The 27,446-nt window shown below is 45.2% G+C and overlaps 1 protein-coding gene across 5 annotated transcripts in view; it reads right to left on the reverse strand.

Annotated features, from left to right (window-relative positions):
- The window catches only part of usp15 (ubiquitin specific peptidase 15), a 66,805-nt gene that overhangs the window by 5,793 nt on the left and 33,566 nt on the right, over nucleotides 1–27,446 (reverse strand). For 4 of the 5 annotated variants that reach the window (XM_080420650.1, XM_080420648.1, XM_080420651.1 and 1 more), the window contains 14 exons: nucleotides 22,209–22,359; nucleotides 19,016–19,189; nucleotides 17,999–18,157; nucleotides 17,189–17,413; nucleotides 12,256–12,339; nucleotides 10,170–10,264; nucleotides 9,358–9,546; nucleotides 8,317–8,438; nucleotides 6,729–7,160; nucleotides 5,175–5,263; nucleotides 3,431–3,546; nucleotides 1,930–2,079; nucleotides 884–987; nucleotides 107–195 (listed from right to left, as the gene is read on the reverse strand). In XM_080420650.1, the coding sequence (XP_080276776.1) occupies nucleotides 107–195; nucleotides 884–987; nucleotides 1,930–2,079; nucleotides 3,431–3,546; nucleotides 5,175–5,263; nucleotides 6,729–7,160; nucleotides 8,317–8,438; nucleotides 9,358–9,546; nucleotides 10,170–10,264; nucleotides 12,256–12,339; nucleotides 17,189–17,413; nucleotides 17,999–18,157; nucleotides 19,016–19,189; nucleotides 22,209–22,359 (2,179 nt within the window). The remainder of the gene's footprint in view (nucleotides 1–106; nucleotides 196–883; nucleotides 988–1,929; nucleotides 2,080–3,430; nucleotides 3,547–5,174; nucleotides 5,264–6,728; nucleotides 7,161–8,316; nucleotides 8,439–9,357; nucleotides 9,547–10,169; nucleotides 10,265–12,255; nucleotides 12,340–17,188; nucleotides 17,414–17,998; nucleotides 18,158–19,015; nucleotides 19,190–22,208; nucleotides 22,360–27,446) is intronic. The other variant, XM_080420649.1, reaches the window with a different exon arrangement.

Here is a 27,446-nt window from a genome sequence, read left to right on the forward strand (position 1 = left end):
CCAAGACAGACAGAGGTTACTCCAATTATATAGTAGGATATATGAGTGGTATTGTGTGTTATAACAGCGCCCCCCGGCAGGCTTCTTAAGGAACAGCAGCACTCACCACGATCTGATCATCGCTGGCCGGAGACACGCTGCTGTCATCAAAGTTGTACCACTTGTCATCCTCCTTGTTCTTGGCGTACGCCGTGTCTGAGGGTCACATGATCACATCATCAGTGTTATGGACAGATAAGGGGGGGGTCCTCAGAGTTATTGCAGGGGGGGGGGGTTACTTAAGTTGTGTGCTGGTGGCGTGTAGAGTTGTTACGATACCAATATCAGTATCAGAAAAGCTGCTGATATACTGCCTAAAATGCTGGTATCTGTATCCGCGAGTATGTTTATCACATGATGATGGTACTGTATGTCATTTACAGTCATCAATTATGTTGCATTTTGAATGCTTCAGATGATGTTGCACTACTTTCTTTTAATTTATGTTATAATTTATTCCTAGATCAGTGGTTCTCAAACTTTTTAAATTCAAGGACCCTATAGTTACAGACCTCTAATCTAACGGTCCATTTGGAAACCCCTCAAGGAACCCCTTGAGGGGGTCCCTGGACCCCACTTTGAGAACCACTGTCCTAGATTTGTTTTAAATTATCGGTTATCGGATCGGTACTCGGTATCGAACGATACGCAAGTTATGGGAATCGGTATCGGGAAGAAAAATAAATAGTATCGGTAACATCTCTAGTGTGGTGTAACCAACAATAGCAGATCTACAAGCTCACAACGCATCACGCTGCGACGCCATTTTTGGCTTTAGTTTTAGGGTTAAAAATTGGCACAAAGCAATGTGTGTGTGTCTGTGGGGGGGGGGGGGGGGTCTTACAGTGGCCTCCTCCCATGCCTCCGTAGTGGTTGGACACAGCGATGAGGTCATAGTGACAGGGCCCAGCGTTGGGGTTGATCAGAAACTCCGACATGTCCAGGTCTCTGTAGGGACACAACAGTAACTGAATGAAAACTAGTCTCTGTAGAGACACAACAGTAACTGAATGAAAACTAGTCTCTGTAGGGACACAACAGTAACTGAATGAAAACTAGTCTCTGTAGAGACACAACAGTAACTGAATGAAAACTAGTCTCTGTAGAGACACAACAGTAAATGAATGAAAACTAGTCTCTGTAGAGACACAACAGTAACTGAATGAAAACTAGTCTCTGTAGAGACACAACAGTAACTGAATGAAAACTAGTCTCTGTAGAGACACAACAGTAAATGAATGAAAACTAGTCTCTGTAGAGACACAACAGTAAATGAATGAAAACTAAGCGATGACGACAGAAACTATGACTGAATACACGGACAATTTCGTCCAACAAATAAAAACTGCACTAAAATGTCAGGGAGGGACTAGCGGAGGAGAGATCCAGTAGAACTGAGACGAGACAAACCGAAGATAGCAGATCTACAGTACAAGCTCACAATGCGTCGTGAGCTTGTAGATCTGCTATCTTCGGCACACAGCCAAGTATAAATCAGTGCATGACGACGCCACAAAAAACGGCCTAGTGAGGTCTTTTGATTCACGTGACGTCCAAATGCTGGACCCCCACAAGAAAAATATAGTTTTCCTGGTTAACAAAGATCTTAAAACAATAGAAATATCTGTGTGTGTGTGTGTGTGTAGGCCTGTCACAAGTATTACATAATAGCCTAATCGCAATAATGTTTTGCATAATCGTCATAAATCGTGTCCATGTTTCCATTAATGTTGAATTTTTTCTTTAAGTATAAAGTTACGAAGCCTAAAAGCCAAACAGAAATGTAATCTGTATTCATAATGTTCAATGACAGAAAGCGACAATTAAAAGTAAAATGGCATAATCGTGACAGCCCTAAGTGTGTGTGTGTGTGTGTGCGTGCGTGTGTACCTGAGAGGGAAGTCTACCAGGGAGTCCAGCTTGTCTCTCATGTAGCGGCTGTAGGAGAAGCGTTTCAGGTGGACCACCAGGACCGGGGGCAGAGACCACAGGTCCAGCTTCTTGGAGGCCTGTTGGTGCTGCTTACAGTTTGGACAGTACCTGGGAGGACACACACACACACACACACACACACACACACACACACACACACACACACACACACACACACACACACACACACACACACACACACACACACACACACACACACACACACACACACACACACACACACACACACACACACACACACACACACACACACACACAGGGATGGGTATGGATTGGGTTTTATCCCATACCGGTGCGGGTGCCTTAACGGTGCCAGAACGGACGCCCTCCCTGTCCACCTGAGAGCACCACAGTCGGTCGACTGCTTTAAGAGAGGACTAAAGACCTACCTTTTTAGCAAAGCATTCTTTTAGCTGGTTTTACCTCTAGGCTTTATGCCCCCATGTTTTAATTGTTTTGTTCAGTTTCTTAGTTGTTGTTTTCTTTTATTGGTGTGATGTTTCTGTTTTTAAATTTTTGCCTTCTGTAAGCACTTTGAGATTTCTTGCAAATGTAAAGTGCGTTATAAATAAAATCCATTATTATTATTATTATTAGAACTAATACTTTTCCGTACCAAAAGAAAAACAGTCAATGACATTAACTCTTTGCCTGCCAATGACGAGATTTCCTCGTCAAATTCTGCATGGCACCGACGAGAAAGGTTTTTATTGCTGAGCTGTGTGAATTCCCCACTCTGGGAATACTAAGGTTCTATCTGAATCAGTCTCGGCCGATGATAATTAACTTTTATGTTGCGATGAAGCATGGGTGTGATGTCATGGTATTGCAGTACCGCATGAAAGCTATATTAGACATTAGTATTATCCCATTAAAACCTGGAAAGCGTCTGCACTATGTGCCGCACTATGAGCTTGTAGATGTGCTATTTATTTATTTTTAATCGTGGAAAATGTGTGCAAATCTTTGAATATATGTTTTAAAGCGAACATTGTTTAACTCAGATCTGTGCTTCTGGGGGTCCCTGGAACAACATGTTTTGAGACGGGGGTCCGCAGCCAAATACATATCAGTTTGGGGGTCCTTGACAAGGAAAAGTTGGACCACCACTGATATACAGTAGCAACATACTGTTAGGATTTAGAAAACGTTTTTAGATATGTATTTGGCCGCGGACCCCCAGCTCAAAATATTTTGTTCCAGGGACCCCCAGAGACAAAGATTTGAATTATAAAGGCTCTCTTTAAAAAATATGTATTATGTATATGTAAGATTTGCACACATTTTCACGATTTTTCAAAAAATAGCAGATCTGCAAGCTCATGCCGCGCTATGAGCTTGTAGATCTGCTATTTTTGAATAGCCAAAGAAATCTTAAAGTGACACAGATGCGTTCGCGGATTGAATGGGTTATAATAGTGGTGTGAGTGAGTCTCACCATGGGTCCTCCACGCCCAGCTTCTCCTTGGTGGTGAACAGATCGATGCAGTCCTTGAGCTTAAAGAAGGCCTTCTTCTGGGGCTTGTAGTCCATGCTCTCGTGTTTCTCAAAGTCCTGAGTGGTTGACAGTGACGGGGGGAGAGAGAGAAGGAAGGAAAAATAAACTGCGAGTCCAAACGTTGCCTGTGGTGTGTTGTCACAACTATCTAACTGCTACTGACAAGGAGTGAGATTTAGAGAAACAATGCTTCCCACTGGAGAAGAATCTATATGCACTGCTTTTTTTTGTTTTGTTCTTCCAGTTAACTGTTATCATTTTGTTCTTCCAGTTAATTCATTGACTGCCATTGATGTATTTTGACGCATGTCAATCCAAACGCACACACCAACATTGACGTATTTTGACGCATGTCAATCCAAACGCACACACCACCATTGACGTATTTTGAAGTATGCTGGTGTTTTCAGTGTTTACGCTAGAAAACACTGAAAACAACCTTCGCCAACCTTTGACTTCCGTAGAAGAGTACACCCGGAAATAACGTGATCACAACAAACCCAGCCCCGTCCGATCTAATGTTCCTTTTTTTTATCCCACGGTTTTTGTAACCCATTTTTTCACACAGTGCCAATTGCCTAAGCTTATAATCCTGGGCGCTATCCTCCCTCTGCCAGCCTGGGGAGAGCCCCGAACTAAGCTCATGCTTCCTTCAATGCATGAGGAGCTAGCAGGCCGCTTCTTATCACCTGACAAGGGGGAGTTTCCCCGGTAGGACTAGCGCGTGGAAGGAACACGTTATTGCAACCAGTTCCTTTCCCCTCCATCAGGCAGTATACACGAATCCACGGAGCGCAGCCCTGTAGGTGGCGCTGCCATCGCTGCGGTGTCAGACTCGGTCAGCTGCTGCTACGGTTCTGTCCGTCTGTTGACGTTACTCTTTACCTGCTTGGCTGTTGGAGCAGCCATAAACTACACAGGTTCGTCCCGATTTTCTGTACATCTTTGTAAAGTTAGTGTTAGTGAAAGTTAGTAAAAAGCAGGTAAAAGAGTAACGTGAGCAGTCAGTGACAGCAGCTGACTGACACCGCGCAGCAGCAGCTGACCGAGTCTGACACCGCAGCAATGACTGCGCCACCTACAGGGCAGCACTCCGTGGATTCGTGTATAGAGACCAGGATAACTGCATGTTTTTTGGTAGGGGACACGGGGAGAACATTCAAACTCCACACAGAAAGGCCCTTTCGCCAACCCCACCTAGGGTATGGGCACTGATGACGCGGAGGAGAGAACACGCCCCCAGCACCCACAGCGTCCCCGGCGGGAATCGAACCCAGGACCTTCTAGTTGTGAGGCGACAGCACTACCGACTGTGCCACTGTGCCACCACCGTGCCCCCTAATGGCAACAATCGTGGGATAAAAAATATTTAAAAAAGGAACATTAGATCGGACGGGCTGGGTTTGCTGTGATCTAATGTTAAAGGATTTTACAACCAATAACTAAAGAACGGAAGGTCGCAGTGACACGTTTTTTTCCCCCTATGGAAGCAGAGACACTCCTCCGTCTTTTGCGACACTCGTGTGTCGCTCGTCCTGGAGAGAAATGTCCTGTGGCTCTTGAAAGGTTAGTAAAAACCCTCAAGAACGCTGGCAAGGGCTGATTTATTTCTTTATTTACTCCGGCAGTCAATGAGTCAATACAATTAATTTGTACTAAAGTCGTTTCTAGGTTTGGTCTTTACCTCCACAATGCTCTCGTCAAAATATTTCTTCTTGAACTCGGGCTCCCAGTCCAGGGAGAGGTAGGAGCGGTCTGTGAACACAACACAATCTGTCAATACACAAAGAGGAGTCATGTCATTGATTATCCATTCTTCTACTTAATTGATTGACCCTAGGAGGGCTTATAGGAGAACCTCACCGTTTACATTATTTGAATTCATTAGTTTGTAAAAACGTTGACGCATTGAGTGTGTTTACATGCACAGTAATCATTCGATTAGACCTGGATTAGTTCTACAAGCTTATTATGTTATATTATTATTATGCTATTTTCACTACTTTTGTACGAAACTCTTGTATGATGAACTACGGCAATAAATGTAGGGTAAGTGATTTTCTTTGGTTAAAATAAGTGTCAAATAGCTCTTTACTGTGATAGAAATCATTGCTATAGTGTTTGTTCAGTAACAGTGTTAAATAGCTCTATATTGTGATAGTAATCATTGCTATAGTGTTTGTTCAGTAACAGTGTTAAATAGCTCTATATTGTGATAGTAATCATTGCTATAGTGTTTGTTCAGTAACAGTGTTAAATAGCTCTATATTGTGATAGTAATCATTGCTATAGAGTGGTTGTTCAGTAACAGTGTTAAATAGCTCTATTTTGTGATAGTAATCATTGCTATAGAGTGTTTGTTCAGTAACAGTGTTAAATAGCTCTATATTGTGATAGTAATCATTGCTATAGAGTGTGTGTTCAGTAACAGTGTTAAATAGCTCTATATTGTGATAATAATCATAGGGTGTTTAACCCATTCAATCCGGGAATCGATACTGTGTCATTTTAGATCTTTTAGCTATAACCATAGTGTGTATTTGTTTGCACCGAGTGTGCACCGAGTGTGTATTTGTTTGATTTCTTTTGCAAATCTTTGAATATATATATGTTTTTAAAGCGAACATTTTTAACTCAAATCAGTTTGCCTAACCCTAAACAGTTTTTTTTAATTTTTTTTATGTATGTTGCCATAATATATCAGTGGTTCTTAAACTTTTTCATGTCAAAGATCAACCAAAATTATATGTATTTGACCCCCATCTCAAAATATTTTGTTCCAGGGACCCCCACCGGAAGCAAAGATCCAAGTTAACAATGTACCGTATTTTCCTCACTATAAGGCGCATCTGAGTATAATGCGCACCTTCAATAAATGTATTATTTTCATATATAGGGCGCACCGCATTATAAGGCGCATCCGCACTATAAGGCGCACTGACGGTGCGGCTTATAGTGCGGAAACCAAGGGAACCAATATTGATACATATATAAGGCGCATCGGATTATAAGGCGCATCCGCACTATAAGGCGCACTGACGGTGCGCCTTATAGTGCGGAAAATACGGTATATATATATTCAAAGATTTGCACACGTTTTCACGATTATTTTCCCCCCCAAAAATGAGCTTACATGAGCGTGTAGATCTGCTATTTTTGAATAGCCCAAAGAAATCTTAAAAATGACACAGATGCTTTTCGGGTATTGAATGGGTTAACAGGCCGTGGCCGTGCTCACCACTGAGTCGGAGGTGAGCCTCGTCGAAGCGTATCTGTCGGCTGTCCTCCTGGATGAGGGTGAAGTCGGTCTTGCCCATGTTGTTGAACTGGAATGTGAAGAGGCGCGTCTTGCCGTGGTTGGTGCTAGTGGCCGTCTGGTCGTGGTCATGGCGGTGGTGGTGGTGGGACGGGGGGGTGGGGCTCCCCGACGTGGTGGTGGTGGCGGTGGTGGTGGTGGTGGTGGTGGCGGTGGCGGTGGTGGTGGTGGTGGAGGCGGCGGTGGTGGGGGCGGAGTTCTGGGGGGCCCCGCCCCCTCCCCCAACCACCACCACGCCGTTCTCCAGCTCGTTGTCCCCGCCCACCGAGTCCTCCGATTGGCTGTTGTCGTTCTCTGAAGGCAGCTCCTGGTCCTGGCTCGACTCGTCGTCCTGCTCGTCCGTCTCCATCTCGCCTGGAAGACGATGAATAATATAAATAATCAAAATATTGTATATGAATGTAAAATAGTGAAAATAGACATTTTGAACCATTTTAAAATCGATTCAGCAATGCATCGCGATTCGGCCGCGCACGATTCTGCATCGATGCAGCAACGTGACGATTATAGCCTAAATATAATTAATTATACATAATTTAAAACAGGGGTTGACACTAACGGCTGCCCGACTGCCCGGGGCAGGTAAACAAAACTTGCAGGCAGGTGGAGTCTGCTTTCGGGCTGCCCAACCGGGCAAGTAAAAAACAGGTGTTAACACATTGACCGCCGGGCCCGTAGTTCTACGGGCCGTTAAATCCAACGGTTAAGCGCCGATCCCGTAGCCTACGGGCTGTGGTGCTTTTTCCTTTTTTTCTATTTTCTAAGGGGACCATTTTCAGTGTAACACCACCCGATGTCGACCGGAAGTGCGATCCCGTTTTTTGTTTCCCGTCTGTCTCCATTCTAAGTCGTACACAAAAACCCCTGTAAAAGCCCCTGTAAACATGTAGTTTTTCATCCTCGCATTTCTCATGTTAACATAAACGGTCAGAACTCAAACATGGCGGCTCCGTTTGACACGTGGTTTGGACTGGTACACGCAGGGAGATGTCGCCGATGTAAACAGACCGTGTAAGGCTCAATCTTAAGGATTTTAACAAGATCTATGGCGACGTGAAAAAAACAAAAAACAACAATAAAACGTTGGCACTGGTGAGTACATTATGAGATTAACCTCTGGCGGTCAATGTGTTAATTGAACGGTGATTAAAATTGTACCTATAATTTTATAAAGGACGATTTAATTTTCAGCCAAGTGGGCAAGACAAGTAGAAAATGACATGTACTTGCCCAATGGGCAAGTGGCTCTGACATCTAAGTGTCAATAATATATAATTATAATTATAATACTGTACATAATATTATATATATTATAATTCTAAATAAAATATATTGTTCAGTATATCTGACTGCTTGTATTGATTTTTTTTTTACCATGTTGTGCAGTAATATAGAAAAGTGTGATGCATCGAGAAACATTGTAGAATCAAATTGTTATCTGGTGAATCGTAATCAAATTGAATCGTGAGGGCAGTGACAATGCACACCTATAGTGTGTGTGTGTACTCACTAGGTGAGCCCTCCTCCATTAGACCATTGGTGGTGTTTCCGTTGACAGTGTGTTGTTTGGAGGTGTGCGTCTCCTCACTCTCCTCAGACTCCTCCTCTTCCACTGAGGAACGCACGAACCGACTGCAAAACAACAAACACCCTGCTGATTCCACTGACTTCATGATCTACTTGCATTTACCACAAAATATCACTATTAATACATCCTTCAGTGAGATTTACATTAGACACAAGCCAACCGACTAGTGATACCTTTCAAAACGATCGGGCATAAACTGCATATGCTAGCGATGTTCAAACCTTATATCTTACCTACATGTTTATGCATTTATTTCGTATTTACATGTCAATTTAAGCTCTGAAATGTATGTCAGACAGACATAGTCTAGTATGTCTCAAGTCTTGCTGTGCTATTAACTCATTTAGTATTTTTGTGACTTTTTCTGCTTTACTGAACAATCTGCCGAAACTTTGTAAATAACTGATATTAAAACTTTACTACTACTACTTTATTACAATCGTTTTTGCACTCGCTCAACTAATAAATCCATGACCGGAGTTTTTAGAGAAAATGCATGGACATAAATATCATTTCGAGGTGATCGTAAAAAGTTATTGAGAGATCGTTCGTCTTTTTTCCTTCTTCCACTCAACGACATGTGACTGTGAGTACAGTGCTTTGGGAAATTATGATTGTTATTGTGAAAATCTAGGCTTTCAAACGATGTGTCATTCATTGACATAGAAACATATTTGAAGAAGATTGTGCTCATTTGAAGCTTGTTAAGCCACAATAGACAAAGCAGAGGAAAATGGCTGCAAGAGCTTTCACTCTTTTAGACCCCCTCAGGGCCTGGTAATGGGCGTTAACGATGGCTAATTAATTCAACCCCTTACCACTCCACTAACCACATCCCCACTTATACCTTTCAGTCAGCTGGAAATCAGGAACACAATTACAATATTGCCCACTTTTACTTACAACACATCGTTTTCACAAAATACTGCCATGTTTAGAAACTAGCGACCATGGGGGTCTTACCAGAGGCGTAGGAGCAGCATGTTGTACAGCTTGTCCTCGCTGAGGGTCCGGGGCACGGTGACGAGGAAGGGCTGTCCGAACAGAGGCGTGGAGGTGTGGTTGTAGCCCGACTGCTTGTACTTCTCCCTCAGGTGCACCGGGATCACCACGTGGTCCGAGTCCTCCTGCCGGTTCACCGAAACCTCAAACCTGGGAGATGGATGGTGAAGAAGACTCTATATTAAATAGCTATATATTGTGGTAGTAATCAACAGTGTTAACCCATTCAATCCAGGAACGCATCTGTGTCATTTTAAGATTTCTTTGGGCTATTCAAAAATAGCAGATATATAAGCTCATAAGTGCCGTGCTATGAGCTTGTAGATCTGCTATTTTTTTGTTTGTTTTTATCTTGAAAATGTGTGCAAATCTTTGAATATATACATATATTTTTTTAAAGCGAACATTTCTTACTCAAATCTTTGCTTCTGGGGGGGTCCCTGGAACAATATAGTTTGAGATGGGGGCCCAGAAACCAAATACTTATCACTTTGGGGGTCCTTGACATGAAAAAAGTATGAGAACCACTGATATTATGGAACTGAGGTGGTTCTCTAACCTTTTCATGCCAAGGACATACAAATTAATATGTATTTGGGTCCCCCCCATCTGAAAGGATTTAGTGCCAGGGATCCCCACACAAGATCTGTGTTCTCCGAAAATCTTTCAAGATTTTTTGAAAATAGCAGATCTTGGATCACTTTCAGAGCGATGTCATGAACGATAGAAACATCGACAGCCGACAGAAGAAGAACTGTGACGGGCCCACTCACACATAGATGTCGTCGCGCTCCATGATGCTGCTCAGGTTCTCGTTGGTCTGGAAGATGCGGTGGAAGCGATGGTTGTAGATGTCCGTCACACACATCTGGACAGCAGAGGGAGGAGACAAGACGGGTCACGGTCAGTTACCGTAGCTGTGGTTTTAAAGCTGCTTGGGCCCCAATGCACAGCAATGGACAAACCAAGATCTCAAGGCACACCTCTATTCATAGTGAACATATTTTCTAATGTAGAATATTATATTCCCCACATTTGTGGGGGGAATATTAGGAATGATAAATAAACAAACAAACAAATAAACCTTTCTCTTATAATGTCCAAAATAGGGATTAAAGTGGTTAAAATATACAGTTAATTTTTAGGGCACAGAATTTGCCTCCAGTACAACTGGACAGGTCAGTTTGGACATGGAGGTACGCATCAGGGTCCGCATATGGGTCGGTACACATTTTTGGGTAACGGAGGGAGTAATTGTCCCTTTATTCGCTTCCTACATTTAGTTTTTTATTATTATTATTTTAAAAAGAATAAATAATTTTTTTTCGTATGTCTCCCATGTCTCGCATTTGTCTTTTGGGTCTGGAGCTAAAAAGGTTGTGAACCACTGCATTAAGAGCATGTAAATGCACTGCAACAGCAGAACTAGGGATTATTGGCACTAAAGTATCAGTGGACCATAGAGACTCAGGATGTGCACACTGTACAGGAAAACGTGCTATGGGAGGAAATGCTTTGGCTGTAGTTTAGTTTTATCTTGGTGATGTCATTGGGAGAGACACTGATACTGATGATAAAAGATGATAAGCCCAGGCTCCATGCAAGAACATCACAGCAGAACCCCACTGGTATAGTTTCACGTACAACGAACATTGATCTTATTTATTACTATCATTAGTAACATATTAAGGACTTTAGTTACATCATGCACGGTATGCTTCTCCTTCTCTATTCTCTTTATGGTCTTCTTTTAACTGCATTGATGAGTCTGCTGCTCAAAGTACTTTAATCATGTCTAAAAAAAAATTTAAGCCAACATGTTTCGACCAGAACTGGTCTTCATCAGGGCTGATACATGTTGGCTTGTTTTTTAGGTCTGTGGATCTCTGCCATTAGTAACATGATCTGCAAGAGCTTGTAGATCTGCAACTTTTGCTATTTTTTTATTTGAATCCTGAAAACTAACAGTTTTGGAGATATGAGGTTTCCACCCGATCAGAGAAAATATACTTAGTTGACCGCTGTCACCCAGGGCTCTATACCAGGTCTGCTAGTTTTTACCTCTAAACAAAATCTCCTCGCCGAAATTAGCCGGCCAACAAGCTCGCAACACAATGCGTTTGTGAGCCTTGTAGATTTTCTTCAAAAAATCTGAACCGTGCACGAGCGAGGAAAGTGTTAAACATCCACACGGAAAGCTGCTGACAACACAGGGGGAAAAGGAACAGGCTGTCTTGCTCAGCAGTACAACCATGTGACAGCTAATAGGAATGCAGCAGAGCTATCGACTCAAAAGTGTCTCATTTAATTGTCTTTTATTTTTCACCTTCTCAGCAGCCACCCCACTCAGAGCACACAGTGAGGTGCACAGTAGCCAGATTCCAATACCCTAAATCTCTGCTCACTCACTCGCTCACTCACACTCAGTCCTCCAGCTTAACCAGGAAATAGTTTTGTCCCAATTGGTAGTTTGCTTTTTGGAGAAGCCGAGTGGAGGAGCCGAGTGGAGGAGCCAAGTGGGCTCTCCAAGCCGCTTGGAGCGTCAAACAGCGAGTGTAGGCTTCAGCCTGTTCTCGTCCTCTAATCGGAAGCGTTGTCTGCCTATCTGTTACGTTATTGGGTGGACCGTCTCCCAGGCTATGGGAGGGCAACCCATAAAACATTTAAAAACAGCATTGCTGTGTCGCAGACTTCAAAGGAATGTTTTAGAGCCAAACGAAACTTTGTTCTGCATGCTCACTAATGCGTGAGTGGAGTAAGCGAGAGTGGAAGTTGGGGTATTGGAATTTAGCTAGTGTCTCTTACCTTCTCAGCAGCCACCCGAGACAGAGCACAGAGTGAGGTACACAGGGGTCTTACCTTCTCAGCAGCCACCCCAGACAGAGCAGAGAGCGAGGTACACAGGTCTGAGATGTAGCCCACCTTGGGCACCGTCAGCTTGTACTGAAACACAAAACACACACACACACACACACACACACACACACACACACACACACACCACATATGTTAGCTTAACGGGGAGTAAAGGAGACATCAAAGAGGCTACACACACTTTAGCCCAAGTGCCAATGTTTATTAAGGACGCAGAGATATAAAAGTTTCGACAGACACAACTGCCTTCTTCAGGGTATACAAGACATACAGTATTGCAAACATTATTGTAGTGCTCCTCAAAGTGAGGTACAGGGTCCCTCTGGGTTACATGGGGGAGTTCCAAGTTATGGGGTGATCTTTGAAATTAAGTCCACACAGGCCCCTTTTCCACCGGGGTTGAACCAGTTCCGTTCTTTTTTCCCGCCTAATTTTGAACCAGTTCAGAGTCTTTCCACTGAAAATTAATTGGTTCAGAACCACAAAAGTTGGTTCGGAACTGGAACCAATTATATATTTTTTGCTCTGCACTGGGAACCAAAGTGGGCGTGTCAGTAGGCCCTACCTGTGTGGGTTTAACGAGGGGGTCCAGTAGGTACCTCCCTGTGTGAGTTTAACGAGGGGGGTCCAGTTAGGGACCCCTGTGTGGGTTTAACAAGGGGGTCCAGTAGGGGTCTACTCCAGTAGTGGGACCTACCTTTTTTTGATTGAATTGATTGAATATTTTATTAGGCAGAAATGTAAAAACAGCACAAGTACAGTTAAAAACCCTTTGTCTAAAAGGTCCGTCCAAAAAAGTCCTTGCGGTCTTGTTTCCATTGAGGTCCTTGGTATTCAATTCATAAACATATATAGTAGCACCAAACTCAGGGTTACGGATGTAACCCCGGTTTCTTTAGAATTCGGAGTAACATACTCACTATGGGATATCAGCGCCCCCTGGCGTTGATGCAGAGCTACATACCATAAACTCCCGGGCCATTCATTGGCTGAGAAGGGTATGTCACGTGTCCGGTAGACCGGAAGAGGTATAAAACCTCTTTTTTTTCTTTTTTTTTGTGTGTGCGTTGCCATGGGGACCAAAGACGCTACTACCGGTGCTAGCAGCGCTAACCCTGTGTGCGTTGCCATGGGGACCAGTGACGCTGCCACTGCCGCCAGCGGTGCTAACCCTGAGGTGACCGCTCGAGGCAGTAGAGGTACTACCGGTCCGTTAGGACCCGGCGGGGTCACGTGACCGGTCACGGGGACCTCGCCTGACGTCAGCATCCGGTTTGTCCGCCAGCGCAGCCTGTCTGTTTCCATGGAAACCAACGGCGCTGTCACTCTGACAAACGGGGCCGTCCGAAATAAGCCTACCTTGGCCGTCGCCCTCTCGTCTGAGCCCAAAGGCTCCGGACGGAGCGTCGACAAAGTCGTCCTCCCCGTAGGGAGTGCTTTGTCGCTCGTTAGTGGCGAACGAGGCCTGTAGTCCGTGAGGCGGTACGGCAAAGGGGTATTTAATGAGACCCTTCAGATTCAGAATGGGTCATACCCCCCCCCCCTTCTTTTCCACCAGAAAATACTACGAATAGAAAACCAGTTGGTTCCGATTCATAGATAGTTCTCTGACTATGTTACTCTGAATTCTAAGGAAACCGGGGTTACAACGTAACCTCGAGTTTCCTGACAAATTCTTCGTAACATTCTCACTATGGAGAGAGAGAGAACCCCCTCTCTCAGAGACATGGTTGCCTTATCCTCCGCATGAGAGGAACAACACCGTGTCCGACATAGGAGACTATATGCATAAGAGCACGTGGAAAACACACAAGTACAACCACAATGTGTTGTTGCGGATCAGGGGAGTTGACCAGTACAATCACAGTGTGTCACTGCTGTACTGAAAAACCCTGTACACACACAGTGTAACGCTGATGTACTGGGATAGTAAACAGAAGTATCGGAAGTAATTCTTTAATAGCGCCCATGCTCAAGAGGAAGGAGACTTCCTCCCTCAGAGTATTGGCTGCTGGACCCCTTGCACGGGAAAACAATACTTTTTCTGTCACGGGGGGTTTTGTGGAGAAATGCAGCCTGAAACCCTTTAGTATTGTGAGCAATACCTAAGCATTCGGCTTGCAAACCTGCCATTGCTTCACACACCGAGCGAGTGGATTGGACGATGACGTCAACGGCCGCTCGGAGAATGGGAGCGTTGCCATGGGGACCGTTGCCATGGGGACCAGTGACGCTGCCACTGCCGCCGGCGGTGCTAACCCTGAGGTGACCGCTCGAGGCAGTAGAGGTACTAACGGTCTGTCCCAAGGACCCCGCGGGGTCTACGTGACTAGTCACGGGGACCTTGCCTGACGTCAGCATCCGGTGTGTCCGTCACCGCAGCTTGTTCGTTCCCATGGGAACCAACAGCACTGCTACTTGGACAGACGCGACGCTGGACAGACGGGGCCGTGTGTGTGGCCCTCGTTTAGTAGCGCTGGTAAGCCCTGGCCAACGGAGGACTCGGAGGAGTCACGTGATTGGCCACGGGAAAAAACCCCGGCGTCAGAATTAAGCCCATAAATATATACAGTGAAAACTAGATCACACCACTGGATATATATATCTATGAGTAATCCTACCTTGGCCGTCGCCAGAGTGTAGAAAAGAGAGTAACGTCACGCTTTGATCTCGCCGCAAAGCGGGCCTCTATGGGCTATAGTTCCAACATTGGAACTATCTCATTGACGTAGACCGAGCACTTCCGCCTTCCATTCTCACAATGGGATCGACGCTACTGTCATTACTCTCTTCCTAACCTACTCTGGCCGCCGCCATCACAAAGTCGTCCTCCTCTAGGAGGTGCTTTGTCGCCCTCCAGCGGCGAACGTGAGGCGGTACGGCCAAGGGGTCATGTCTGACCGAAGTACTTCCGGTTCACAGTGGTGCGTGGGCACTTCCTGTGGGACGGAAGGCAAAAACCGGCGTGACCCCATTCCACTGGCGCATTTGCGCCCTCTGGCGGACAGGGGTGATGTGGGTTTTTATATTACCTTCACAGAAACAGTAAACAGCATGAACGTTTTAACATATTCTTATGACAAAAACAACATGTGTCCCAATGGCGCCCGATGAGCCTGTCCAAGGTCTTCAGAAGCCCCCGAGGTTTGCTCGATACACAGAGTGAGAAGGCTAACAAGCTGGTGTTATCCTAGCGAGGCAAGCTAGGCTAGGACAACGCTGTTAATAACCTGTTGCATGGGTGTTAAGCCAACAAAAACACTGCCTGACTAAGGCGACGTTAACCTAGCGTTAAGCAGCTAACGTAGCTAGTCTGGGCTAACTCACTCACGAGCTTCTGCCTCGTTCTCCCCTCGCCTATGCTGCCGTCGCCGGAGCCCCTTCGTTGTCTCCTAGCGACGCACCGCTGGCCCGGTACGCTTGCTGTGGCAGCGGAGTAGACGGCTGGGAAGAGGGGGAGGAAGTGCCGCTAGGTAGTTGCACCTGGGTGGTTCCCCCAGACACGGTGCTAGCGGCTGCTGCAGTGCTGCGTAGCACGGCTTGTGTAGCAGCCTGGAGGTGCTGCGAGCGGTGGCTAACGCCGCTCGCAGCCGGGACTGCCGGAGGGCCCATTGTGGACTGTGAGCGCACGTGGTGGGCCCCACCACCCACGTTCCCTGGGCCGGTGTCCATGCGGGGTGTTGCTGGATCCGCGACGACCGGGGACGGGACGTCGCTGCTTCCCGCAGCCAGGGCGCTGCCCTGGCTAAGCGGCTATCGAGGTGCAGCGTGGAGAACAGAGCGCAGTCCTCGCAGCGTCCCGGTGCATCTTGGAAATGCCTCGGCCCTGTAGAGACCGAGGCACGAGATGCAGAAACCATGAGGGTCATCCCCGGCGATCATCAAGCGGCCGAGCAGCAATACGCAGGGACGTGGAACCTCCATCTCGAGCTAACCTGTTAGCTTTCAGCCGCAAGGCTAAGAGCGTGGAAAACTCAAAGGAGGAAAACTTGCTTTAGCAGTAAAAGAAAGAAACAGAAGATAGCCGCGGGAGCGGAAATAATAAAACTTTTTTTTTTTTTAATAGGAGGAAAACCCGTTGGTTAGTACAAGTACCACCGAGTGGGCTAAAGCTGGTTTCTGTCCTGATCAAAGTTACGTTTGTTATTATTAAGGTATGTCTTGAGCTGTTGCATCTGCCATGCAGAGAAGCGAAAGAGGATGAGCCACGTCACGAAAGAGGTTTTATACCTCTTCCGGTCTACCGGACACGTGACATACCCTTCTCAGCCAATGAATGGCCCGGGAGTTTATGGTATGTAGCTCTGCATCAACGCCAGGGGGCGCTGATATCCCATAGTGAGTATGTTACGGAGAATTAGACAAGAAACAGTTCCATATCATCACAAAATACAGAAAAAAAATCTCACCCAGTGTGAAGTGGGCGGTGTGGTCATCACAGTGGTCATCATAGTGATGGAAGCTCACTTCCAAAAAAAAAAAGATTTTTGGAAGTGCATAATCCTATTTATAGGTTATTAATGTCATCATGTGTCTCGCTAGCCAATCACAGTGCTGAATAGAGTCAGCCAATCACAGTACAGGAAAGTGGGCCAATCACAGTGCAGGATACTAATACTAATGAGGTGTCCCAACCCCACTTATAGGGGCGGCTACACCGCCCAAAAACACGTATGTACAGAGTCGGGGGGGGAAATGGTGGGGGGGGGGGGGTCGTCTGTCTAAGGGAGAAGTGGTACTACCTCCCCTTTTGGCCTCCTGGGTGGGTTTAACGAGGGGGTCCAGTATAGGGACCTACCTGTGTGGGTTTAACGAGGGGGTTCAGTATAGGGACCTACCTGTGTGGGTTTAACGAGGGGGTCCAGTATAGGGACCTACCTGTGTGGGTTTAACGAGGGGGTCCAGTATAGGGACCTACCTGTGTGGGTTTAACGAGGGGGTCCAGGCGCACCAGGTAGACCTCCAGCGTGCGCTCCTTCTTCATGGGCAGCGGCAGGGTGAGGTAACAGAAGGGGTCGAAGGTCACGGACACCTTGGCGCAGACGGGACAGACCAGCGTGGACTTGAAGAGGCCGTGGAAGATGTCCACGATGATGGAGTTGTTGCGCTTCAAGTGGTTCTGCCACGCTTCCTCTGCCACCACCTGGGAGGAGGAGGAGGATTAACCACAATAATGTTTAATTACATCGAACTAAAACTATGACGAAAAATGTCGACTGCCTTTTATTCACTGACGAAAACGACATGAAAACTAAATAAAAACTAAGCTATGATGACATAAACTATGACCAAAAATATTCATCTACTACTACTACCTTTTTTCACTGACGAAAGCTAAAGCAAAAACTACATAAGAAACTAAGCGCTGTGAGCTTGTAGATCGCATATTTTCTGTCATATTTTCAGCAATATAAATTAGGCATTACGACGCCATCAAGAAAGGGGTTAATGTATGTTTTATAATATAATAATTTATATCTGCAAAGTAACTAGTAACTAAAGTTTTCAAATAATTGCTGTGGAGTAAAAGTACAATATTTGTCTCTGAGATGTAGTCGAGTAGAAGTGAAAGTACTGAAAATTGGAAATACTCCAGTAAAGAAAATAATCCTCAAAAGTATACTCAAGTACAGTACTTGAGTAAATGTACTTAGTTACTTTACACCACTGTATACACTACAGTATATCAACTGCCCGTGACGACGACAACAAACAAACAAAAAGACACCTTGTCGGGCCTGCCGTCTGCGTCGGTCAGCTGGATGTAGGGTTTCTGCCGGATCCGGTTCAGGTCTTCGTGCAGACCGTCCAGCAGGAAGGCCAGCAGCTCGTGGGAGTCCTGCTGCTGGTAGCCTGAGAACTGGGGGGCGAAGCGGCCCACCTGGGTCTGCATGGGAGGAGAGAACGCAATATAAAACTCATCGAACAAAGCAAAAATAAAATGTCATGACATGAATGTCAACAACGTTGTTTTCCAAAGTGGGATCCGGGGACCATTGTATCCATCTATTTGTTGGCTATTCAAAAATAGCAGATCTAGAGGCTCACAGCGCACCACGCTTGTACATTTGCTATTTTTGGAAATATTTTGAAATAAATCAAAAATGTAAAACAATAATAATAAATATTTTTAATTTCCTTTTTTTCCTGGCACAAAACCTTTTCAGATGGGGGATCCGCGGGCAAATATATATCTATTTGGGGGTCCTTGATATGGAAAAGTTTGAGAACTGCTATACAAGACTAGCCAATTACTTTACAATGACAGACAACAACTCTCTCTCTCTGTCTCTACACACTGGTATATATTTAGCTGATCTCGTAAGGTTCCAGAAACAGAAGAGCGGCATGGTATTCTACAGTTACATTAAGGGTTAGTCAGTATCCCTCCCCTTCCTGGCAGATTGTTTTCAAGGACAGGGGACTCTCACGAATCCTTAAGGCCGTGGTTCTCAAACTTTTCCATGTCAAGGACCCCTAAATTGATATATATTTGGCCGTGAACCCCCCCATCTTAAAGGGTTTTGTGCCAGGGGAAAAAAAACGGATTCAAAATTCTTCTTTTTTTTGTCTATGTGTATTTGGAAGATGTTTGGAAAATGTTTAATAACTTCTTTCCTGGGGGGTCCCTGCCACGAAAACATTTCAGATAGGGGGGGGTCCGCGGCCAAATACATATCAATTTGGGGGGCCCTTGACTTGAAAAGTGTTGTGAACCAAAGGGTCTGGGCGGGCAGCACTTTACCTTGAAGGGTCTGGGGGTGACGTAGCTGTATTTGCCCGACCACACCTGCTTGGTGAGCTCAGCGTAGGCCCGGGCGATCTCTCCCTTCATGCCCAGAGGGTTGTCCTCGTTCATCTCCTCCGTGTATTTGTCCTTGAGGAAGAAGTCGATCAGCGGAGGGATGTTACTGAGACACTGTGTGGGAAAAAGACACAAATAAAATGTTACTTAAGACACTGTGTGGGAAAAGACACAAATACGATGTTACTTTGCACATTGCCTGCCAAGGACGTAGATCTAAGTCATTTCAAATCCAACCGTTGACCACCATTGACGTGCAAAATTCCACAAGAGGGCACTCTAACGCAACTTAGGAATGATCCCTCGCCTCTGATAGAAGGAATGGACGGATGTGACGTCATCCCAAAAAAAAACTCACTTCCGTCCACTCTTATGTTATGATTTGTAGAAAAACACATCTAGCTCGGATTTCTTCTTTTTTTTGTGAAAACGAGCCTTATTCAACGGGCGATAGCAACAAAATGGCCGATCACGTTAAAAATGATTTTGTTACAGTGGATGACGAGACCCTTCCCCACCCCCCAAACACTCTTTGTTTACATCCGCATGCACGTCGTGGCTTCCGCTGCTCTCCAAAGATCGTCGATGTAAGGTAAAAAATGAATTAAATAATATCTGGCAGTATACGTGTTAAACACTGTGTGGGAAAAGACACACAAATAGGATGTTACTTAAACACTGTGTGGGAAAAGACAAAAATAAAACATAAGACAACGACGAGAAACAGGAGCAGAGAGTGGACGAATCCAATAGCTTCTCCACTCTCAACTCCAGAACCACTGATACACATCGATACGTCATTTGATCTACATCGAGTAGATAAGTAGTCGTCTGTGAACCTTGAACGATCCAGTTCTACGCTCAAGTGTTTCACATTCATTCTCTGTACATTTCCCGGCCTGCTGCGCATCAGGACCACAATTCATGGCCTTGTCCAACAACGCTATTAATAATGATAATCCCATTAACCCATTAAGACCAGGAAAGCATCTGTCATTTTAGCCACTTTAACCATTATTTTATGCTTTGGCTCTTCAAAAATGGCAGATATACAAGTCTCATGGCACCGCGCTATGAGCTTGTAGATCTGCAACAAAAAAATAAATCTTATGTTGCTATAATCAGTGGTTCTCAAACTTTTTCATGTCAAGGGCCCCCAAAATGATATGTATTTAGACACAGACCCCCATCTCAAAATATTTTTTTCCAGGGACCCCCAGAAGCAAAGATCGGAGTAATGTTTTTTCGCTTTAAAACATATATATTCAAAGATTTGCTCAGATTGTCAAGAGTTTTCAAAAATAGCACATCTACGAGCTTGTATATCTGCTATTTTTGAATAGCCAAAGAAATCTAAAAATGACACGGATGCGTTCCCGGTCTTAATGGGTTAATGCACAAGGAGCAGAAATCCTTATCTTTACCCCCCTAGCTCAACACTGTCAACATAATACGGTGGCTAGGAAACTGCAAAGTCAATCCCTGCAGTGATGTTAATGAATAATTCAAATAAGAATTATGCATACTGAAGTTGGAGGCACATTTACAGTGTGGCACTGCAGTGGAGAGTGTTAGAAAGTTGTTTCTTTGAGCTTTCTCCTTCAGATACATGCTGTCGTTTTTTTTTTCTCCATCATTTAATGCCCTACTTCAGGGGTCTTCAGCGTTTTTCAGGCCAAGGACCCCTTAGCTGAGAGAGAGCGAGATGAAGAAGGGACTCCTCCCCACTACGTATTGTGTAACATTGTGTTGCAGATTAAACTTTTGCATAGATTTCATAGATGGCTTCATAGACTTGTTTGACAGCATTATCACTGTGTAGCGCTGTGTTGGATTCATGTTAATGTGTATTTTCAGACAGTTAAACCCTCAATATTTAGAAAACTTGTACTTGGTCTGCAATTTTTTTCCCTCTACACCAAATCTCTTTGCTGAAAATAGCCGATCTACAAGTTCGTAGATCTGCTATTTTTGGCTAATGTTCCCCTCAGAATAGGGATGCTAGGGTTAATGTACAAAATAGGTTCCTATCACACAAATATTTGGTGGCCCCCCTGTACTAACTCTGAGGACCCCCTAGGGGTCCCGGACCCCCTGTTGAAGACCAATGCCCTACTTCATCATACAAGAGTGTCGCTCAAAAGTAGTGAAAAACAGCCATTCTACAAGCTAAATTTTGAAACACCATTTAGAGTGTAAAATATTAAATATGGCCTATTTTGGCCATAATATATAATATATTTAGATTATTGGTGTCGGTCATTGTCAGTAATTTCTTTGTGTATTTAAGTTTTTGTCATAATTATCTGCCCCCATGCAACATTTGTTTACAAGGCCTAAAAGCCAGGCAATAAAATCATTAATCGCAATCATCTGTATGGGTAGCTCAGTCGGTGGAGCTCTCGCCTTTGGGCCACAGGGTCATGAGTTCGATTCCGGGCACCGGCAACTCAGCGAACGAGTAGCACGGCCTAGGTGTGGCAAGTCGTGCAGTAAGTCCCTGGAGCTGATGGTAGGTGTAGCGTTCCACCTCAGCAATCCATCTCCCAGGGGTCTATAGCACATTGGAGCGGGGATAGACTCCCGCGTTCTTGGACAGACAATAGGCCTCTCTGACCTCCGACCTACTAGTTTGTATGACAATAGAGCACCGAAGTCTGACGTAATTTACGCTTCCTACCTGGGTCATATTTTCTTTTTCCCCATTCTGAATTCCCATAGAGGTGTTTAATATCGCGTCATATAAGAACTGTGTTCCAAAAATAAACAAATGAGCACGGCGGTTTGACTCATATGGAGATGAAGCATCAACTGACGGCGAGAAAACGCTGACATTACCGCCACCAAATTAATTAAATTGTCGCCAGAAATAGACTGTATCAAATATGAGTGACTGACTATCGTAAACAATACAGAGCCACCACCCTAACAGTTTGTTTATTTTTGGACCACAATTCTCATATGAGACGATTCTAAGATGACCCAATGTTATTCTCCACAGAGAAATTACTTCTGTGACCCAGGGGATGAACGAGTGACGTCAGGACTTCGGTACTCTATTAATCGTCAGGTAAAATGTCATGAGGGTGACAGAGTCCCCTCCCCCCAGAAAGCGGTGGGAGTTTCCAGTTACCTGTACGGCGGAGTTCATGAAGCAGGTGTTGCCCAGGTTGGACAGCCCACACAGGCCAGAGCGCTCACTCTGTCGGCCCTGCTCCGTGTTGTAGTCGTAGTTGTTGGTGTACGGATGGTACGATGGAAGACTGTAGCTGGAGTTCTTCACGCTGTAGGGAACACACACACACACACAGAGGTTTGTATTACCATACTTAATAAAAACGGCATTGAAAATAGCCCCGAAACATAGCGGATCTACAAGTTCAATACTATTGTTTGTTTGTTTGTTTGTAGTACACAAATTGAATCAGTTGAACATGATCTCATGTAAACATGCTGGATTTAGCTAGAAGCTAATGTCCATCCGTAGTCCCACAACAATATGACGAAAACATGCAATGCATATAACATACAATAATACAACTGCCTACAAATACGCTTTTAAAATTACCAGCAGATCGGCTATTTTTCGGTGTGACATCGGCGCACAAGTACGTTTAAAATAAGGAAAACTCTAACCCCTAACCCCTAACCTCTAAATGTCATGAGAGACTGGACATTTTAACGAATCGTTCTAACGGTCAGAGAGAGGCCGGTCAACAGACATGACACATGCACACCACACAAGAGCACATCTACTACAATACTATATACTACTACAGCCATATTAATGGTTAAGACGACCAGGACTACTGCATTACATTTAGTGTGTGTTTGATCAAATCGTGACCACACACAGGAATAAGAGGGAAAAGGCTTCAGCCTCTTCTGAAAACTGCACCTCAAAAACTCAAAATCCTAACGGCTGATTTATGACTTACACACACCAGCCTTTATACTGTATACACTGGTGGTGTCGAGCAACCAAAAATAGCAGGTAAAAATAACCCCATTTGTAAAGCACCTTTCAAAAACAAGCTACAAAGTGCTTTACAGTAGCAACAGTAAATATAGGATAGATAAAAATAGGTTTGCAACAATTTATCAAAAAGCTGTGCGACAGAAGTGAGTTTTAAGGAGGGATTTTGAATATCCACAGGCAGGGGATCTCAGGCAGATCTACAAGCTCACAACGCAGATCGGCTTATTTCTGTATAACTCTCAGACAAAGACGTTACACTACAGTGCAACAACCCTTAGATCCACCCAGTCCTCTCCTCTCCTATCTACCCAGTCCTCTCCTCTCCTTCCTCTCCTATCTACCCAGTCCTCTCCTCTCCTTCCTCTCCTCTTCACCCAGTCCTCTCCTCTCCTTCCTCTCCTATCTACCCAGTCCTCTCCTCTTCACCCAGTCGTCTCCTATCCTTCCTCTCCTATCCACCCTGTCCTCTCCTATCCTTCCTCTCCTGCCTCCTCTGTGATACACACAAGAACCAAAGCAAAATGTGGAACCGAAGGAACCCGATCCAACATTGAGGAACCAGAATCTGTCCCATCATCACATTTTGGAACCGAACAGTTTTTTATCACACTGTCAGAGCTGGTTATGTCGACTTCACGTCTGGTATACAATTACAATAACCAGTGGTTCTCAAACTTTTTAATTTCAAGAACCACCATAACTCTGAGAGTGTAAGGGTCCATTTGGTACACTCTCCGAGTCACAGACCTGTAACGGTTCATTTGGAACCCCCTCAAGTAACCCAGAGGGTCCGTGGACCTCACTTTGAGAACTACTACAATAATTTGTATGCAATAATGTATGTAATGAATTTGCCCTCGTCAAAAATGATAAAAAAAAAGGCCAAAATTATTTTAACCCATTCAATCCGGCCGGGAACACATCTGTGTCATTTCAGATTTCTTTGGCTATTCAAAAATGGCAGATCTACAAGCTTGTAGATCTGCCATTTTTGAAAAATCGTGAAAAGTTGTGCAAATCTTTGAGTAGATATTTTTTAAAGAAAACATTTGAAATTAAAATCATTGCTTCTGGGGGGGGTCCCTGGAACAAAATATTTTACCAAAAAATATTTATATATTCAATGATTTTTTTCAAAAAAATAGCTGATATACAAGCTCATAGCGCGGCACTCTGTGCCGCGCTATGAGCTTGTATATCTGCTATTTTTGAATAGCCAAATAAATCTAAAATGACAGACACGCGTTCATTTGGGGTCCTTGACATGAAAATTTTTGAGAACTGCGGGTTTAGGAAGCAAGCCTAAATAAGCAACTACACTTCAGAAACAAGCCCAAAACTAAACACAACCACCAATATTTACAAGCGACTTTGCAGCAAAACAAGCCCAACGTCGCTTATCGTCTCTGTGTCGGCTGGAAACCTCATATGTCCAAAACAGGATTCAAATTTTAAAAAATAGCTAAAGTAACAGATCTACAAGCTCGAAACGCGGTGCTTCGCACCGTGTTTCAAGCTTGTAGATCTGCTACTTTTGATACTTCTGTGTGACGCTGTATTATGATCAAGTAGCGGTGTTAAAGGGATAGTTCACCCCAAAAAATATTTTGGAATTTGATTTGGGATTTTTTTTGTCTTTGTCGCATTCCTAAGCCAATAATTTGATGATCAGGCGGACCGGTAGGCAACGGTTCCGGTAGGAGACACAAAGGAGACTCTTTGTGTCTACTACCGCAGTGTTTATCAACCTTTTTTGTGCCAAGGCACACCTGGCATAGCCAAAAGATCCCAGGGCACACCTAGATATACGGTATATATATATATATCATTATATATATATATATATATATATATATACGGTATATATATATACACACACACTAGGGGTGTGCCGATACACTAATTTCACGATACGATACGATATTGGGCACACAACTTCGATACGATTTCGATACGATACGGTACGCATTTTTTTATTATGAAAATATATGAGGGAGAAAAAAAGCAAATGCAAACAAATATTTCTGTTTTTGCATTATTCAGACATGCAAACTTGTAGCTTTTCAGCTTCCACTAGCCGTTTTTGAATCCAAAATAGGGCAATAGTGTGGACAACCTGACCCGGAAAAAAAACAGCATGTTGTCACCCTTTTCACCTCGGGCTGTTTGCATGCCTGATTATTATTATTGTAAAAAAAAAAAAAAAAAATTCAAACGGCGCGGCACACCTCAGCAGTAGCCCCGGCCCAAAATTGGGACGTTTGCCAGGGTTGATAGACACTGTACTACCGGAACCGCTGCCGGTCACCAAATTATTGGCTTAGGAATGCGACAAAAACCTGAATTCAAGTCTCCATGGGGTGACATAGAGAAAAAAAAAGTCATTTTGGGGGTGAACTATCCCTTTAATTTACGGGGGGGAAAACACAAAAAGTTTAAAACACGGCGATAAGAGGATTTCTGCCCCGACAGCAACGATATAATAAGCGGACTTGGCAACTTGACTGCCTCGGACGGGCAGACCTCTGTGAAGTCTGCAAGGTGTGGGCGGTGGCAGGAGGAGGGGGCTCCAGTGATCTAGGGGGGCTGCAACAGTGGTAGTAGTAGTAGTGGTGGTGGGTGGTGGTAGTAGTAGAAGTAGTAGTGGTGGTGGTGGAGTCTTCGCAGTTGAGCACGCAGTGGTCACCCTGCGGTCCAGGTGTTCCGCCCTGCTGCGGTCCAGGTGTTCCACCCTGCTGCGGTCCAGCTCCGCCCCCTCAGTCCTCAGGCACCACCAGCAGCACAGCAGCATGTCACCATGATCCTCTCCTCAGCCCTGCTGCCCCGGCAGCGGCCCAGCAGGCCCCGGCCGGTGCCGGCCCGCATCTCCGCCACAAACTACCGGCCGGCCCCCCACCGCCCCCAGCCAGCCAGCGACCCCCCCCCAAAGACAACCCCACACAGAAATCCCAGCTTTTTTTGAGAGCACAGAAGACACAGTGATCAGTCAATCCACTCCAGTTCCCAGGGTTCGGTTTGGTTTGGTTCCGGTCTTGGGGAAATCGACCCGAAGAGAACGGTCCGACGCGACGAGGAGAAATTCAGCCTCAGTGTTACGGCGCCCCGAGCCCGCGATGAGCCCTCAGTAAACACAATCTGCACACACACACATACGCTAAGTCAAAAAGAGCCATGGCGAGCTTCCTTTGCACTCCTGTGGTTTTGGTTTAAAGTACACAGCTCCTCTCCGCCCCTCGTTTCAGTCCGGGACGGATGGCGACATCTTCCTTTTAGCCCTCCTATCTGTTGTTCCCTGTCCTGTCCTCTCTTCTCCTGCCCCCGTCCTGTCCTGTCTCTCCACTACTCCTCCTGTCCTCTGCTCCTCCCGTGGCCTCTCCTCTCCTCCTCTCTCTCTCTCCTCTCCTGCTGCTGATCTGCAGGCCACCACAAGATTATTTATAGCAGCATCACCAGCAGAAGGATGAGAGAGACTAAAGCTACATGAGACTGGGGTGCAGAGAGAGAGAGAGAGAGGAGAGAGAGAGAGAGAGAGAGAGAGAGAGAGAGAGAGAGAGAGAGAGGGAGGGAGGGAGGAATGGATGGGGTAGAGAAGGAGAAGTAAGAAATGGGAAGGGAGGGGGAGCGAGCGAGCGAAAGAACGAGGGATGGGCAATAAATGGGGAGATGGGGCAAAAGAGAAAAGGGAGGGTGAGGAGGAGAGACAGAGGGAGAGAGAGAGAGAGAGAGAAAAGGGGGGATAGCAAGGAGGGAATGTGGAAGAAAGAGGGAGAGAAACGAGGGAGGAATAAAGAGAGAGACAAAACAGGAGGGAGAGAAAAGCAGAGGCTAGAGGAAGGAGTTGTGTATGTATGTTGGGGGGGTCGAGAGAGAGAGAGAGAGAGGGGGGGGGGGTGTAGGGCCCTGTCAGCAGAGAAATAAGAGGGTAAAGGAGGGTGTAGCTGATCTGCTGTATCCAGCTGAGACTGCAGTCTCTCTCGTCTCTCTCTCTCTCTCTCTCTCTCTCTCTCTCTCTCTCTCTCCTCTCTCTCTCTCTCTCTCTCTCTCTCTCTCTCTCTTCTCTCTCCTCTCTCTCTCTCCCTCTCTCTCCTCTCTCCTCTCATCTCTCTCTCTCTCTCTCTCCTCTCTCTCTCTCTCTCTCTACGCCGTACTTCGGCGTATGACGGCGTAGAACGGACGAAAATAGCCCAACATCTATGAGCTCACGACACGTCATGACGTCCGTGAGCTTGTAGATCGGACATTTTGGCGTACGACAGCGTATGAACTGAGCATCAGGAGGTGATACGTGCCACAGCGCTCTGAGACACCAGTATCCTCCTCAACAAACACCTCTAATATCACATGTCAAATATGTCTTTGTCACTCCTCATCCCCCCTCTCTCTCTCTCTGTG

This window comes from Gymnoscopelus braueri, assembly GCF_963280865.1.
Source record: "Gymnoscopelus braueri genome assembly, chromosome: 23".
Lineage (NCBI taxonomy): Eukaryota > Metazoa > Chordata > Actinopteri > Myctophiformes > Myctophidae > Gymnoscopelus > Gymnoscopelus braueri.